The sequence below is a fragment of the Lepisosteus platostomus genome, chromosome 8, assembly GCF_059453375.1.
Source record: "Lepisosteus platostomus isolate fLepPlt1 chromosome 8, fLepPlt1.hap1, whole genome shotgun sequence".
In the NCBI taxonomy this organism is placed as follows: domain Eukaryota; kingdom Metazoa; phylum Chordata; class Actinopteri; order Semionotiformes; family Lepisosteidae; genus Lepisosteus; species Lepisosteus platostomus.
In genome coordinates this window covers 6,838,867-6,855,704 of record NC_142618.1, presented here as the reverse complement: position 1 = coordinate 6,855,704, position 16,838 = coordinate 6,838,867, and the positions used below count along the sequence as shown (strand labels likewise).

The 16,838-nt window shown below is 38.9% G+C and overlaps 1 protein-coding gene across 3 annotated transcripts; it reads left to right on the top strand.

Annotated features, from left to right (window-relative positions):
- Positions 1-1,396: 1,396 nt before the first annotated feature.
- On the top strand, positions 1,397-10,930 carry gdap1 (ganglioside induced differentiation associated protein 1). Of its 3 annotated transcripts, none has more exons than XM_088642211.1 (6): positions 1,397-1,601; positions 2,238-2,430; positions 4,356-4,553; positions 6,165-6,259; positions 6,698-6,812; positions 8,881-10,930. In XM_088642211.1, exons 1-6 carry the CDS (start codon positions 1,434-1,436, stop codon positions 9,228-9,230), a joined length of 1,119 nt encoding a protein of 372 aa, XP_088498337.1. In that variant the 5' UTR covers positions 1,397-1,433; the 3' UTR covers positions 9,231-10,930. The 3 variants fall into 3 exon arrangements, with proteins under 3 accessions (XP_088498337.1, XP_088498336.1, XP_088498338.1); XM_088642210.1 differs by having other exon boundaries at positions 1,398-1,601; positions 8,878-10,930; XM_088642212.1 differs by having other exon boundaries at positions 1,399-1,601; positions 4,380-4,553; positions 8,878-10,930.
- Positions 10,931-16,838: the final 5,908 nt, after the last annotated feature.

Genomic DNA, 16,838 nt, shown 5'->3' with positions numbered 1-16,838 from the left:
CCCAGACTAGAATAACGAACTGGTGGTCGTGGACCTTCCGCGATTAGATGTCCAGTTAGACGCAAATCGGGCACCCGGGGGACAATATTTGATGTCTTCAATACTGTATATGACGGGAAAACTGACGTAACCGAAAAGTTTTGCTTAGAGTTATTTCGATTCCAATACTTACTGTATATTTTTGATTAATTTTGGCTACCGGTAACTCAGGACCATCTGACAACTTAGGCCGTTGTGTTAAGGTTGATTGTAATGTTTAAAGTTAAACGTTGCGAGTTTGTTTTAATGATCAATAAGCGTCATTCTTAGTCATTTGAAGTCGCAGCCGTGTAAGGTTTCCTATCGTTAGGATTCTATTAAACGTATTTTATTTAGTACTGCATACTACTCTGCTCAGAAGGATAAACCATCTAGAGCAAGTAGGGAAAATCCATTTCTCATTAAACTTTCAAGATTTTTAAAAATCCTGTTATAATTCTTCTTAATAGCTCACCGCCCTGGAAAATGGATTTAATCTAATTTGTTTTCTTAACCGAATAAATGTTTAACTGAAGCTGCACACGATGTATCTGTTAATCTGTTCGATACGAAACCGCGGATAAACACAACTTCTCATATTATTATAGAAAATCGTTTCTAACAGAAGTTGTTTGAACAGAACAAGAACGATTGTGCAACAGCGACATCCACTGTCTGACTGTATTTGTCCGGTAGGTCGAGGTCTGATGCCACCGGCAGGTCGTTTTCATCAGGTCGTTCTTGATTGTACATTTTGAAATAAGCGAATGGAAAAAAAACCCAATCATATTGAAATCAGTTTTTCTGTAATTAAACCTTTCGCACATAATACACAGGATAGTAAGGTAAAATATAGGCTGATGCAAAAAAGTTTTTTTTAAATACTAAGAATATTCTATTAAGAATCTATATGAAGAATACGAATTTCGCTTGTTCCACTTAACGAGATACATTCCTTCCAACTACACTGCATGCACAACTTTTGTCTCTATTGAACACTTGCTATTATACCTGAAATTGAACTAGTTAATACATTATTTAATTTTACAATTAACATCTTAAAGGGATACATCACAGCGATTCCAGTGTAACTTGTATTTTAAAACTTCGCGAAAATTTGGAACAAGCTAGCTAGGCATGTTATTGAATCTGATAACCTGGCTTTTTAAAAGAAACGAATGGATGAGATTTGTGGACCATAATTAGCTAGTAAAAAGCAAAAAAAAATGATATATACCAGTTTATATGTTAATTAATCATCAATAAAGGACGCGACAGTCAATTATGGAACTCATAACAACATCAAACGTCAAAGTCACATTTGTAAAACGTGACTGCTGGTCTCTTCACACTAGAGATAAACAAGTAGAGGCCATTTACTCCTCCCACTGTTGTTAAAATATTGATGGGTAAAAATGGCGGCCTCAAGCAGCGATGAGTCGCGTATCGAGGATGAAAACACAGCAAATAAAGGTGAAATTTCAAAAGACCAAGAAGAAACGAAGCCGTTGCTGGAAAGCACAACAAAAAAAGACTCCAAGCTAGTACTTTACCATTGGACCCAATCGTTTAGCTCTCAAAAGGTGAGTTTTCTAAATTTCAGCACCTTGACGGTGGTCAGCGCTCGAGATCCTTCACGGTGCGTGCGCTAGGATGGCTTTAGGTTGTACACAAAGACATTCGCTAAGACATCTGTTTTCCATTGATGACAAGCCTTTTTAAAGATATGCGTCATCGGAGAATGGTGATGTTAGAAACCTAGGGTGTGTTCTTTTTCCAGGCTAATTTCTGACAACTATATTACAGTGACTGCGCAGGTCTTCGCTTCAAGTAAATGCAGGAGCTGCAGTTCAACCCTACAATGACATTATATGAAATGCCATCTCGATGTTCCTCTGTGTTGGTGAATTCAAACACTGTCAGTTTAAAACGGTGACAGGGAAAATGCAGTATAGCCCGGGGTACTACATTGATGTACGCTTCGGGTTTTCTCAAGATGGCCTTTTAATGGTCATCACTATACTATACAGAGAAACAACTGCCTTTATGTAGTACCCCTACAGAAGCGTGCAATAAAGGCTAAAAGAGACTAGAAAGACCGGAAAGTGTTTTTTTGTATTTCTTAAAGTGCTTCGGTCTTTAAACGGACGCGAACAAAATATTTCACAAAGGAGCTCCGTTACCTCTAGCAGTGGCAAGTTAATTTCATCTTCTTTCAGGTGAGACTTGCGATTGCAGAGAAGGGTTTAAAATGTAAAGAGTACGACGTGAGTCTTCCCTTAAGCGAGCACAACGAGCCGTGGTTCATGCGGTTGAACCCCGCGGGAGAAGTGCCGGTACTCACCCACAACGATAACATCATCTGCGATGCCACCCAAATAATCGACTATTTGGATCAAACATTCAAGGACGGTAAGATCTTTTCAAAACTGTGACTTGAGGCATCGTCGTCAGACAATTAGGTAGACCATAAACTCTTTTTTGTTCCATTGATATCTGCTAAGCAGTGTGTGAGATGGCTGTTTTTAAATAACTTTTTGATAAACAGTATGCTGAGTGGTAGATTATGGAAGCTTGAGGAGAGGTTTGGGTAAAAAAAAAAGTGTGACTTTGTCATTGTAAAATGAAGACATACATTTTCATATCGAGAAAGGAGAGTAGAAACTGTCTCCCAGAGTTTTTCTCTACTTGCTACTCCACCTCACTGTATAATCACCACATAAACCTTACTGTGTATTTATCTTATTATGGCTCTTGCTTTGTGTACCATTTTAATTTTCCTTTTGTGACATTGGTGTTTGCCGCTGTCTGAAGATTTAAGTTCTGCATGGCTTGAGCAAGAATGTGAATAAAAAGGGTCATGAACAGTAAAGTAACAATCCTTTATTACACGAATACAAATAGTATTTAAATTATGTTATACAAATGGTAATGAAGAGAAGCAATAATGTAGATTTCAGATGTTAGCTTGTACCTTGACAGACTGGGGGAGGTGGCTGGTCTTTTGTGTATTTCCAAGGGTAGCTTACTTTTGTTCTGTGAAAGTAAAGTGTTATTTGCCTAGACAGTGATCCTACCTTCACTGAGAGATTTATGAAGCTCTTGGGGGTGACTGTGTGTTCACCAGAACTGCTGCAGAAGGGAAATCAGTCATCAAGCGCTTGGTGTGTAATTTCTGATCGGTGGGTCCAAGAATGGATCTTAATGGAATCCCTAGTAACTGATAGATCATTGTGCTAATCATGCTTAAAATTAACTGCGTGCATTTTCATTTTTTTATTTTTTGTCCTTCAATGGTTGTAATCCTCCAAAATAAAATAAAAAATGCTGAAAAAAATGTTTGAAGAGTTTCATCCCTTTCTCAAGTCAGCTTTGAACAGGATTGCTGCATTGACAGTACGTCTTTCAAGCTAATCTGTGTATATTAAAGTGTTTATTAATGCACTTTTTAATGAAATTACATTATTTGCAACCAATACAAGATTATTTAGATGTATTTTATCTGTATGCTTCTATTTATTCCATTTCATTTATTTTTTGATCAACTTTGTATTATCCTTTGAATTTTTTTTTCAGTTTCATTGTGTATCATGTAACTTTCTTAGTGATCTTTTACGTAAATTCCCCGCTCATCATCAAAGGATTCCAATATCTGGCATAGTGTTTTTGAGTATGATTGCCATATATTTGAAGTGGACAAGGTACTTAGTTACAAGCTATTCTTACAGAACACCTCAGAATAAATTTAAAATCAAATATGGAAGTGAGAAGTATCGTTTTATGGACTGTCATGCTGTATATTTATTGTTGTAGAGAACTGTGACCATTTCATGTTTAGATAAATAAAATTTATAACAATATTATTTAATAAACTATTTTAATGTTTAGAGTATAACACAGGCTTTTGAGATTTTAATAGTAATCATTTATCATTATCACCTCCATAGTCATTACCTTAACGATGTTGAAGCTCTTCATAGAGTAGGGTTTACGGTTAACGGTACCCAGAATTATTTGAGGTGAATTCAGGAGTTAATAAATTAACAACAGAGTGTTACAATACAGTTACTCACTTAAAAAATAATAATTCAGGCCTGGCCTGAGGGGCCAGTGATTTGTAACATCAGTGGGATTATTAATGAATGCCTATAAATTAGTTGTCCCCCTAAAAGATAATGACAGTATCAGTTACGAGTTATGAGTAAACTCAATTATGGTTTTGAAATCTAAGCTCCCAGTCCATATTTAGACAGTTCTGCCTTGGACACTGTTAGTGTTTCTAAGATATATATATATTCAGAAATAGAAAGAATTCAATTTCCCTTGAACTGTTCCAGGTCAATATCTTCTTTTATCTGCAGAAAACACACCAAGGTTGATTCCAGAAGAAGGAACTATGTACTTTCCTAGAGTGCAGCACTACCGAGAGCTTTTAGACTCCCTCCCGATGGATGTGTATACCCACGGCTGCATTTTACATCCGGAGATCACAGTCGATTCCCAGATCCCTGCGTACGCAACCACGAGGATTCGCAGTAAGTAAACATCCTTGGGGATGATTAAAAAAAGAGTAAAAAAAAGTACCAGAAATGAGGGAGATAATTAAGTGGTTTTGTTAATCCTTCATATAATAAAAAGATACCCTGGAAATCAGCAGCTCTCTTTTCTGTAAACCCATTGTCGTTTTTAGTTGAATTTCCCAAACATCGCAGCAGCGCTCGTCGCCTATGGCATTCTCTTCAAGTTTCCTGAGGACCTCTAGTGGTTGTAGAAGGTTACGACAGAGGCATTGCACAGGAAGGATTTTATCAAGCACACCGAGGCTTCCAAGACGTCTCTCTGTTCCATATGATTGAGGTGAAGAGAGCAAGATCAGAGTACACCGATAGGGGAAGGGATGTGGAAGTGCTTAGCAGAGACCCATTGTTGTTAGCAGTAAGACTTGCCACACAAACCTGTTTCTGCTGTTGCGAGAGGCCAAGGCCAAATTCTCAGGGAGAATGTGAATTCTTTTCACCTAGAACATTTGATAAAAATGCAAAAACATGATTTTCTGAAACTGATCAAATCTGGGAATCTCCAAGACATTTGTAAAAATGTGCCTACAGCACTCCCTCAACAGAGTTACAAGGTACAAGGTACAAGGACCTAGCTTCATCTAAAATGGGTGCACTCTAAATATTAAAAGGAACCAACTGATGGTTGTGATTTAATGTCCCAGGAATATTCTTCATTTATAACATTAAAATCTCTTTAAAATGTTTAAATGAAGCACCTGGAAGAAAAGTAGAGGAAGGCCGTTCTTTGTTTTGTCTATGAAACCTATAAGGTCATCCACTGGGTGTGTAGATGACCTCTCTTCCAGGAATTGACATTATAATGTCCTGGACATTGTCCTGGTCATCCTAGATCATTATACTATAAGGCTAAATACATTCTTTCTCGATAGTTAATTATTTCTCCAAAGGGTGGAGGAAAATAGTAATATGCGGATACCATGTCTTTTGAGGTTTGTCTTCCAAGAAATGCAATTTGTTTGCCTGAGTAACAGTGTGTTCGAATGCAATTCTAAACATCTATAGTGCCTAAGGGAATCATTAATACAAATTAAATCTTCTAAGTCTGTGTGGAGAGATCGAGCTTTCTTCGTGTCGACACCAAGTGTCAGGATTCAACCAAACAGACAGTTCATGCATTGTTCATGTTTATCACGCCAAAAAATACCCTAACATATTTCTATTAACATAACATATTGACTGTTTCTGAATATCAGAAGGAAGTACAGTACCTTACTCACCTTTCATTTTTCGGTCTATCAAAGCTAACAAAGAGGTTGTTGAAAAGGAAACCATGCTACCATGATTCCCAAGCCTCCAGAGGTGTTTGGAAAAATTACAGTATCTATGATGAATATTTTTATTTGTGCAAGCCTTTCTGTTTAATATGATTTATGTAATTCATGTAATGAATGTGCCATCGGCACTGTCTATGGAACATGGCAGTTGATTTCACTGCTTGTTTTGTTTCACTACTTGTTTTATTTCTCTTAAATGTGGAACAAACCCTGGATTCATTACTCATCTGTGAAATTTATCCCTCCTCACATGGTTTTTCTGTTTCGTTCACTGATGTGTGTTTATGTCCAGGTCAGATAGGAAACACAGAGTCAGAGCTCAAGAAGCTTGCCCAGCAACACCCAGAGCTCCAGGAAGCATATCTTGCCAAACAAAAGCGTCTCAAAGTAAGTTGGTGTTTAGAAAGGATCTCTGGAGTAGCCTCACCTTTGTATCGTGACTCTGAGCTGAGCTATTCATATTGTAGTGCCCTCTTCCTGGACAAATCCATGGACCAGGAGAGCAGAGAATGTCTTACGACTAATATCTCTGGGAGGATAATAATTCTTATTGATTTGGGTACCATGGGTAGTTGAGCCTGAAGACTTGGGACATTGCATGGAGCTGATGTTGTGTGATCTTCTGGTGTGCCCTGCCTGCATGTGTGTGCTCTTCCCCATGTGTATGAATGGCTGGTGCCCCTGGTCACAGCAAGACTCAGGTTCCATGTCTTTTTGCAACCTGGGGTTGAAACATTCCATATTAATTTGGGGATGTACAACATGACTTTAAATAAGAGAAAAGGCAACAGTAAATAGTGAACAATGTACTTCTTTATATTTTAGTCTAAATTATTGGACCATGACAACATTAAATATCTGAAGAAACTTCTGGATGAACTGGAAAATGTTCTGGACCAGGTCGAGACTGAGCTTCAGAGAAGAAATGAGGAAACTCCAGGTAAGCAAGATGGAATGGGAATGTGCGTTAGCTAACAGAAAAAAACAATAATCTCATTTTGAAAAGTGTTGTTGAATTTGCTATTTACAAACAGAAATCTAGGCCTAATTTAATGCTGTCTCACTTCAAAGTCTATGGCAGTGGTTCTCAAACTGTGGTACGCGTACCGGCAGTGGTACGTGGAGTGCCGCCAGGTGGTACGCCAAATGACCCTGGAACTGTGTCGTGTGCGCTGAAAAATCGGGACGGGTTTTCATATTTTGTATTTTAATACGTGTCGATTATGCAGCCTACGTACTACGATACAGCGCGCACTAATACTTAAGTGGACCCAAGAGATACTCTGTAATTCTATACCACTCTATAGGAATGCGTGCTACGGATGCAAGTGACCAATTGTATTTAAAAAAAGCTACTGTATCTCCAGCAAATAGGGAGAAAGGAGAATGTGCGTGATTTTGGAACAATGCTAACGTTGTAAACACAGGAATGCATAGAAATACGTGCTACGAACGCAGGTAATCCTGTGAGCACACGAAAGCGTGATAACAGAAAAATATTTAAGAACTGGTCTAATTTGAGAAAAATACACCGAGCGTCTCTGTGTTTCGCTCCCATGCGCATGAAATAAAAACTTTAAATAAATATGGAAATAAAAACGGAAACGCGGAAAATTGCAAGCTTGCGGATTGCTAAAGCAGGTAAGCTACACTATTTTTGAAGAACCTTATTTACCGTTGGCAAAAGAGCTGACACGTATTATGTGTGGAGAAAAAGCTGCTTAACAGCTCGACCTGCTGTCCCCCTCCCCGTGAAAGACACAGTCATTCATAGAATTATTGAAATGAAGGGTTATATCAAAAGTACACTGATAGAGCGCGTTAAGATGAGCAGATGTTTTTCACTGCAATTAGATGAGTCTGTAGTCGATTTGGCCAATTTGCTCGTTTACGTTAGATACGAGTTTGAGGGTACGTCCCATGAGGACTTTCTGTTATGTAAGCCGCTACCAACAGGAACTACAGGAGAGCACATATTTCACTGGATGAATTAATTTTTCGAAGAGAATGGCATCGACTGGATAAAATGTGTCGGAGTTTGTACAGATGGTGCTAGAGCAATGACAAACCGACGTAGCGGTGTAGTTGCACGAATTAAAGAGGTTGCTCCAGAAATTAATGGACGCATTGCAACATTCACAGCGAGAGCTTTGCCATCAAGAAAATGCCTGACGATTTAAAATCTGTTAGACTCTGTTGTGAATTGTATCAAGGCTCGAAAAATTAATTCACATCTGCTTTGCTCAACTAAACAGGTTCACCCCTCTCGTTGAAATGGTGCTTTTTTATTAGTTGTTGTTAATGTTGTTTTTCTGTAAAATACTTTGAGAAGCCACCTTTAAAGGCGCTATATCTAATAAAGTTTATTATTATAATATTTATTATATGTATGTGTGAGTGTGTGTGCATGCGCGCTCATGTTGGTCATTGAGAATTTCTGGGGTTCCTATGAGATGATGACTTGTAGGTGGTACTTGGATGCTTTGGTTGGATTAGGGGTGGTACTTGGTCCAAAAAGTTTGAGAACCACTGGTCTATGGTATAGAAATCGTCCTCTGTAACTGTGATTTAGAATATCTTATTCAAGAGAATGGCATGGCTGTATCAGCAACATGCATCATAAATCACGTTTATGGTTAGAACTTTCTGGTTCTTACTGAATACCAAATCAGCTGTCCTAGCATCCAGCACAGCAATGCTAGTCATCTTGCGCAACGAGACAGGGTTTTCCTTAGACCTTTTAATCAGCTTCAAACGTGCCGAGACAATGTCAGATGACAGTATTTGCTTCTTGAAAGAAACATAAACAAACAGCTTTGTGTGGAACAATAACGGTAACGAGTGATTGTTTCACATTCAAGTAACAAGTTACACGTCGATTATCAGATTTTCAGATGATCAGATTTTCCAAATGTCCCTGCTCCCCCCCTCCGATCCCATAAATCCGTGACGAACGCGGTTTCCTTCGTTGACTGCTTTTTCGTTTTTCTGCCTTCGCTGGAAAGAAGAGGGGAAGCAGGCCTGGCTCTGCGGCGAGTTCTTCAGCGTGGCCGACGTGTCTCTCGCCGTGACGCTCCACCGGCTGAAATTCCTCGGCCTCTCGCGGCGGTACTGGGGCAACGGGAACCGGCAGAACCTGGAAACGTACTACGAGCGCGTCCTGCAGAGACCGACCTTCCGCAGGGTGCTGGGGCGCGTCAACAACATACTGATATCCGCCGTGTTGCCCACAGCTTTCCGCGTGGCAAGGAAAAGGGCCCCATCACTCCTGGGCACCACTTTGCTTGTGGGAATACTGGGAGGAATGAGCTACTTTGCCTTCTTATACCTTAAAAAGAGGTTTATAACTGTAAGCTGAAATATAGGGAAACAAGTCCAGAATGATTGCTGTAGCCAGTTAATCTCATTAGTGAATGATATATACATGTGTAGAAGTGTTGCACAAAAAGCACTATGTTTTATTTTCATTACTTATGGATCTGCATTCTTGCCATGTTATGTGCACTTTGTTTTGAAGATTTTTAATGTGTTTAAATGTGAATAAGCTTAGTCAGTCTACAGCTGATTTCCTAGGCTTTTGTACATTGACCTCTTTTTCTTTTTTGTACTTAAAAGATCTGTCTTTCAGGAGATTTCATGAGGTTAATCTCACATTTGATCCATGTCCCATCGTGCCTGGTCTTAAATACATACAGTAACATAATAAATGACATCTCTCTTTTGTTTATTTCCTTATTCAGATTGTTTTTAGTATTGGCCGACGAAGGTGCTGTATTTAATGCCCATCCCTGGAAACCGAGCACATTATGTATACATAAAGGAATTCATTCTACATTAGATTTTATCCTAATCAGATCTAAACATAAACATAAACATAATTAGATCTTCATGAAAATCCAAATACAAGATGGAAAATAGCCTTAGTAAATGTACAACACAAATTCATTAGATATTTTTTTATTATTTAGGTAACAACATTGTCCAGCAGTAAATGTTCTTGTGTGAATCCTTACATTCAGTAATGAGGGACACATCCATCAACAGCAATGACTTCACCTAGATGTTTCTTATAACTGTTTAACAGTCGCTTGCATTGACATTTACGAATTTTAGCCCTTTCTTCCTTACAGAACCATTTCAAGTCATGTGTTTAGTTGCATGACCAGCTTGTTTCAGGTCCCACCATAACATTTAAAAGGGACTTTGAAAACGATACATTTCTTCTTCCTCATCCATTGTCTTGTAGCTCTGTTTGTATGTTTAGGGTCATTGTCTTGTTGCATGACTCACTTTCAGCTCAGCTTCAGCTGATGAAAAGATGGCCTGACATTCTCCTCCAGAATGTGGTGATACAACACTGTTTCCTTCATGCAAATTCTCCCAGTCCTGAAGCAGCACACTGACCCCAAATCATGACATTCTCATCTCCATGCTTGAAGGTCTCATTATGGTCAGAATGTTTTACTTCTGTCTCATCTGTCCACTGAACATTCTTCCAGTAGTCTTGTGGACTATACATGTGCTCTGGGAATCCTGAGACAGGCAGAAATGGTCTTTTAAGAGAGCAGTGTTTTAGTCCTCACAGCTGAGTAAGACACATCACCTGGTCTGTTTATGATCAGACCATGGACTGGTGGAGGGTATATCTTCATCTTTCCAATTGGCCAACCTCACAGAGATGAAGGTGCCTTCAATGGTCTGATTGCCAGCACATGGGCTGGACAAGTTCTAGAAGAGAAACATTCAGGATGAGACTGCAGTGGTAAAACATGGTGTTTCCATGTCTGGGCATTTTAAAATGTCACACGCAAGATGGAAATTGTGAAATTCTTCTTTTCTGCCTGAGTAAGAAGCATTTTCTAAATTAATGAGTGAAGGATGCATGTTACTCAGGGTGTCACATGAAAAAAATACCTACAGTTTTTTAAATAGCTTGATCATAATTCTTAAACATTGTTTACATTTTCACAACAGCACAAAGTTCAGAACTGTATCAACATGCCGTGCTCAACTACTATAATGATAAGCTAATGTATTAAACTATTCTATAATCATAAATACTTTGCTCCGCATATTTACTGTATTTGTTCTTAGCTGACTGCACCCAAAAACGAATCACTCAAAAACAGAAAAAGCTTTACTGAAACAAATAATCATTTTGATTTTTACCTAGAAGAGATTACAGTATAAATGCAATATAATACAGACATACTGTAAATTGTGTTAATATATGAAATTAAGTAAATGAAATATACAGAACTAAAGAAGTGTAAAGAAAAACAAAAAATACTAAACTTAAATTAATTTTTCTGCTGCATTTCTGTTCGTCCCTGTTGGCCAGCTCAAAGGTGACGCAGAGGTTAGAAAATAGATGGTTGAGCTCTTGGCTTGGGAACTTTTACTTATCACCACCAGATGTCAGAATCTAGCCATTACTTCTTTCCATTTAACATTGGTAAGCTTTGAAAGCTTTTTGTACTTGAGAAGTCCACAAGAATCAAAATAACCTATAAAGGGAAAATTATATGGAAAGTATGTATATGTGTGTGTGCGTTTATAAAGTAGACAACAGAATAACACTTTAGAAAGTTGAAACTACAGGTAGTCACACCTTGTTCCAGTGATTGCTCCCAACACCTTGCCTTTTGGATTTTTTTTCAGGTGTTGATAAATATGTGGAAGACACATCTCGAATCATCGAAAATGTTAAATCCTAGCTAGCACTCCTAGAGATAATTAAAATTCTGGCAACACATACTTCGTTGAACAAATTCCCAAGCGGTTGATTTTGCAAAAGGAATACTTGTTTTTCATTAACAATTTGTCATAAGCAACAGCACAGACCTTTTTTTCTCTGAATTCAGTACTTCAAAACCTTCTGTCAGACTGCCTTTTTAACATGTTTCCACTGTCCGTTGTACCGATGTGCTGTGACTGCTGTTTCAGGGATGAAGGCACTACAAGAGCAACCCCTGCTGGATGAGAGAGGGCCAGGAGAGAGATGCAGGTCAAGCAAGAGGAGAGAGGCACAAGTGCAACGCAGTAAAAGAGGGACTGGTCCTTCAAAGATGGCTGGACGTCTCCCGTGTGCGATGTTGAGTCTCAGTCCTGCTTACAACTTGGTTCCTGGCCAGGACAGACAGCCGAACTCCAAGATCAACACAGTTCTGTCGAGGGAAGAGCTTGTCAAACACATGACATGATGTGTTTGAACACACAGGGCTGAAACCCTGCAATCAGGTTTGGTCAAAGTTGCAAGGGTGACTGTCTTTGGCACTGCTGCAACAGATGTGATGGGGGATCTCTACTGAGGGGATCCCCAAGAATGTCGGTGCTTCCTGTATTGCAGTAGAATGATGCAGGGCCTGGCACTGATCCTGCTGGCTTGGGGGATAAGCTGGACAGACTCTTGTGGTGGGGGTCCCTTCCTGTTCTCCCTCATTGTGCCAAGGTGTTAAAAAAAAGTCTCATATCAATTTCCTGAGCAGCACAAGCAGTCAATCAGATTGCGAGCAGCGATTCTTGATGGTTTGTTTTTCAAGGGAAGGGTAAAGCGAAACTAATTGTTGTGTTTTCTTATTTCACAGTTTTAATTTTCATCGACGCGATTTAATGCAGTTGTCACCTCCAGCAGACATTTACCATTGGATTTCACAGGAAAATAGACCGATGTCCTTTTAACGTCTGAAGCTGCTCAAAAATAGTTAGCAAATTACTTTCTCAGTGCAGACACAAATGCTTTTAACCTTTTATTTCCGTGTCTTTGCCAGCAACTCTCTGCTGCAGTGGCTGACTCCTGTTCATTCTGTGTAGGGGATTATTTTCAATTTTTTTTTCATATTTCAGCCAAAGGAAACAAATGGCATTGACTGTTCCCAGATATCTGGAATTTGCCAGTTTTATGAACATTAGCCAAATGGGCCAAAGTTGAAGCTAGCAGGTCTGTCACGAAAGCACCTGAAGTACTGTAAGGCCTGTAAGTAAAGGGAATATGATTCTCATATGGAAAAGTAAAAATGAATCTGTCTTTCTGAAAAATAACTGTAGTTGAAAAAAAAAATACAGACAGTATATGAGAGCAATATGGGGATTTTGACCCTTGTGTAAACAAGCAAAAACCCTTCACATGCACAGCATTCCATGAGAAAATGTCTGGCTTTCGACTACCAAGCAGAAACTGTATGGAAACACAGACTCATGGAAGGCCGTAGACACGTTAGAATAAAGAGACTTGGGCTGATTGTGCTATAAAATTCATTTCATATGCATTTTATCCCAGAAACCAAGAACACAAAGGAGGAACCTTTACACAAAGGGTTGTGGAAGTGTGGAACAAGCGGCCCAGGCACGTTGTTGAAGCCAATGCCCTGGCTTCTTTCCAGAAGTGGGTGGATGAAATCCTAAGGTCAATTCCTTATAGAATACTAAGTGGGCCGTATCACCAACTCCCATTTGTAAAATTTCTTTTTAAATCAAATTCTTTTTAAAACTTAGCATCAATACAATTGACCGCTAGCATGGGTTGTTAAAATGCCGTTGACTTAAAAATGTGAATAGTGTTGAAAAAAAACAAAAAAGGGCGTGGACAAAAGATCATAATTTTGGATCACATTTTGACAGCAAGATGTGTGCAATGTACAGCTTCTTAACAGCAGAGAGGAAGAAAAAAGGAGAACAAAAAACAAGTATAGAATAACTGCAGACCCTTTTATGAACTTTTACTATTTATTTTCTTAAACAGGCTATGAAAAAGTATAACATTTTTGGCTGGTTAACTTCCGAAAATAAAGGTTTTTGGACCCACAGTCAGCTTAGAGAACATTTTCCTTTGGGCGGCAATATGGATAACGCAGTAAAAACCATAACAACATTAGGTCACAAACGAGACGTGGTCATTCAGCCCATTCAGTCTGTTTGATAGTTAGAAGGAAAATGAACTATCTCACCCAGCTGTTTCTTGAAGAAACAGGATATTGGATTCAACAATGTGGTTACGTTGGTTGTTCCATACACCCACAAACCTTTGGGTAAAGAAATACCTTTTATTCCCAGTTTTAAATGAACACTGAATGTGCACTGCTCAGGGTGTAACAGTTTTATGAGAGTAACACAGGAAAGGAATCCATTTTTATCTGCAATTGTCAGCTTTATGATTATTTTGATGTATGCGCTTAGAAGATGTCCTTCTCCAGTGTGACTTACAAAATAAACAGTAATACATGAAGTGCATACAAAAAAATCATTCAAATGCAGCAGAACCTTTTCTTTCAACTTGAACCTTTTACTAACCTTTAACTTTAGACTTTGGATATTTTTACTACTGGTTCCGTAAAAAAAAAAAAAAAAATGCTGTACAAAACTTCTGTTTTCACCAGGCAGGTTAAAGACAAAACCTCTGAGTAGCACATACTGACAACATGCCTTGGATGGTCCATTAATGCTGTTCTGCTGCTTACATCTGAGAAGAAACTAAAACACAGAAGGCAGAGCACAATGAGAGAAAAGATGGTACTGGGTGCACTGCAGGATACACAGAGCAGAAATAACAACAACAACAACAACAACAACAACAACAACAACAACAACAACAACAACAACAACAACAACAACAACAATAATACTTTTCATTAGTTATATATTTATGGCTTTGCTGGACACTGCACTCAAAGTGTTTAACAGATAGACAAGCTGTCAGATTACTGAACTCTACGCCTACCACTGGCTCACACTGATGGGTTTTTTTTTCAAGTTGTATGTTATTAAACCCGTTGTTGGTGCTGCTGTTCTGTGTTTATGTTTTTGGTGTCTCCTTAACGTCTTTGTATTGGAGCCTACATGCAAATAAGCATTTCATTGCACTTGGTGCATGTGACAAATAAACTGAACTGATCTGAGGTAATGGGAACGCCCCTCCACCACCACCAGTGTGCAGCCCCACCTGGATGATGCGACGACAGCCATAGTGCACCAGTGCACTCACCACACACCAGCTCTCAGTGGGGAGGAGACAGAGTGATGAAGCCAGTTCAGAGATAGGAATTATTAAGTGGCCTTGATAGGTAATGGCCAATGGGAAATTTGGTCAGGACACTCGGTGCTACCTGACGATCACAACTATCTTCAGAGACAGCAGAAACAGTGTTATGTGAAGACAGGGCTCCAGCTGGAAGACAGCCTCAGAGGTCTCTATGCACACTGTAGAATGTAGTCAGCCAACTAGGCAGGGTGTGTGGAAATCTATAGCATAATCACTCATCTGAATCAGGCACAGTGGCCAAGAGTGCCGAAGGAAACATCGAATGACCCCTGGACGAGAGAAAGAGCCACAAGCATTTTACAAAGTATCATAATTTCCTTCTTTTGTTATTTTTATTGTAGTTGACCCCAAGCTACTGAGGCTCCTGGAGGTGCTTAACAATCCTCAGTAATTGTGTTTGCTAAAACAGCTTTTGCAGCAGTTGAGGTGACGAAAGGCAAGTTAATGAACAGAGCAATGCAGTGCAAAACACAACGACAAAGAACTGGTTACAAATATCTAGTTAGCATAAATTATTGTATTTTTTTACTTCAAGTTAGATGCCTGCACCATTAAATAACGTAACACATTTTATGCTTTCATTGTCAAACATCTAAAAGCATAATCTCCCTGAACACTGGCTCAAAAACATGCATTTTCTGCTTACTCTTTATTTAATGATTTTACTGAAAATATCTAGTTGAACTATATGCAGTATGTGTGTGGAGTTTTTAACTCTTACTAAAAGATTTGGCATTAGCACGTGCTATTGAGGCTCCCTGGAATCATATAAGCCAATTCCATTTATCTAAAACTGAGTTTCACAAGATTGAATCAGGTCTTGCTCAGCACTACAAGAATGCAAAAGTTGAGTGAATTCTGCTGTATTCACTAAAGCAGGTTTTCTCTGTTTACCAATCACAGATGGTTTATGCAATGTATCAACGGTGGCTTAACAGTCACTGGCTGTCCCAAAGGACAAATGAAAAATAATCTAAACAGAAAAGAATAACAAAAGCAGTTTTGTAATTTGGTAAGGTCTTCAACAGCTAATCCCTGCACACTGATAGATGCATTGCACAGTGAATAGAGGTGTGTACAATTCATCACCAAATCTCATCATCACATCCCTGAATACACTGTAAGAAATAATGAGCAATTCGTGAATGCTTCAGTTTTGAGCTCCACTCAATTGCAATTACACGGAGAAGGACTTTTAAATATTGCAGTCTCTGTTAAAACCACGGTGATAAAGCAACCAAAGAGAGAGCAAAATGAACCACTGCTGCTTTTCTGTCCCACCACCTTTAAAGAAATGCTTGATTCTATCATTTCCTTTGTATTATGACATTATACAAGGCCCAGCTGCTTAATGTATCTGAATGAAAGGCCAAATGGTAAGATTATTTAAGACTGATGTTTATGGGAGGCAGTTAAATTGTACCTAAGAAAGGGGATGGCATCAAGTAACTAACACAAAGACTTCATTGTTCTGAATGCTGGAGCAGCAAGGTTTTGCAATAACAGTGGCTACAGTGGTTGTGCAGACTGTAAGCACTTTAAGACAGTGAAAGATGCTGGCATGTCAGCCTTTAATGGGGTTGTCTCTAAGTGTTTTTGCAATGGTTGTAATGAATTGTGAATAAAATTCCCTATATTTGCAAAAAGACTGGAAATGTCAGTAAAATGTATAGGTTTTCTTGAATGTGCTCTTAGAAAGAAGGGAACAATTCCAGTAAATGACCAGCTTTTCCTTTCTAAAGTGTTTGGATATACTGTCTGCCTACTTGACTCCTGGGCTCAGTGCTGTTGACACTACTGTTAGAATGGCCCCCTGCAAGTTTGCACATCACAGCTTTATGACAAAATCTTGTACCATGTCCCATCTGTGGATGTGCTTGAATGTTTGAACTAGCGCTTCTATCAACAGTACAGAAGCGAGAAAAGAAG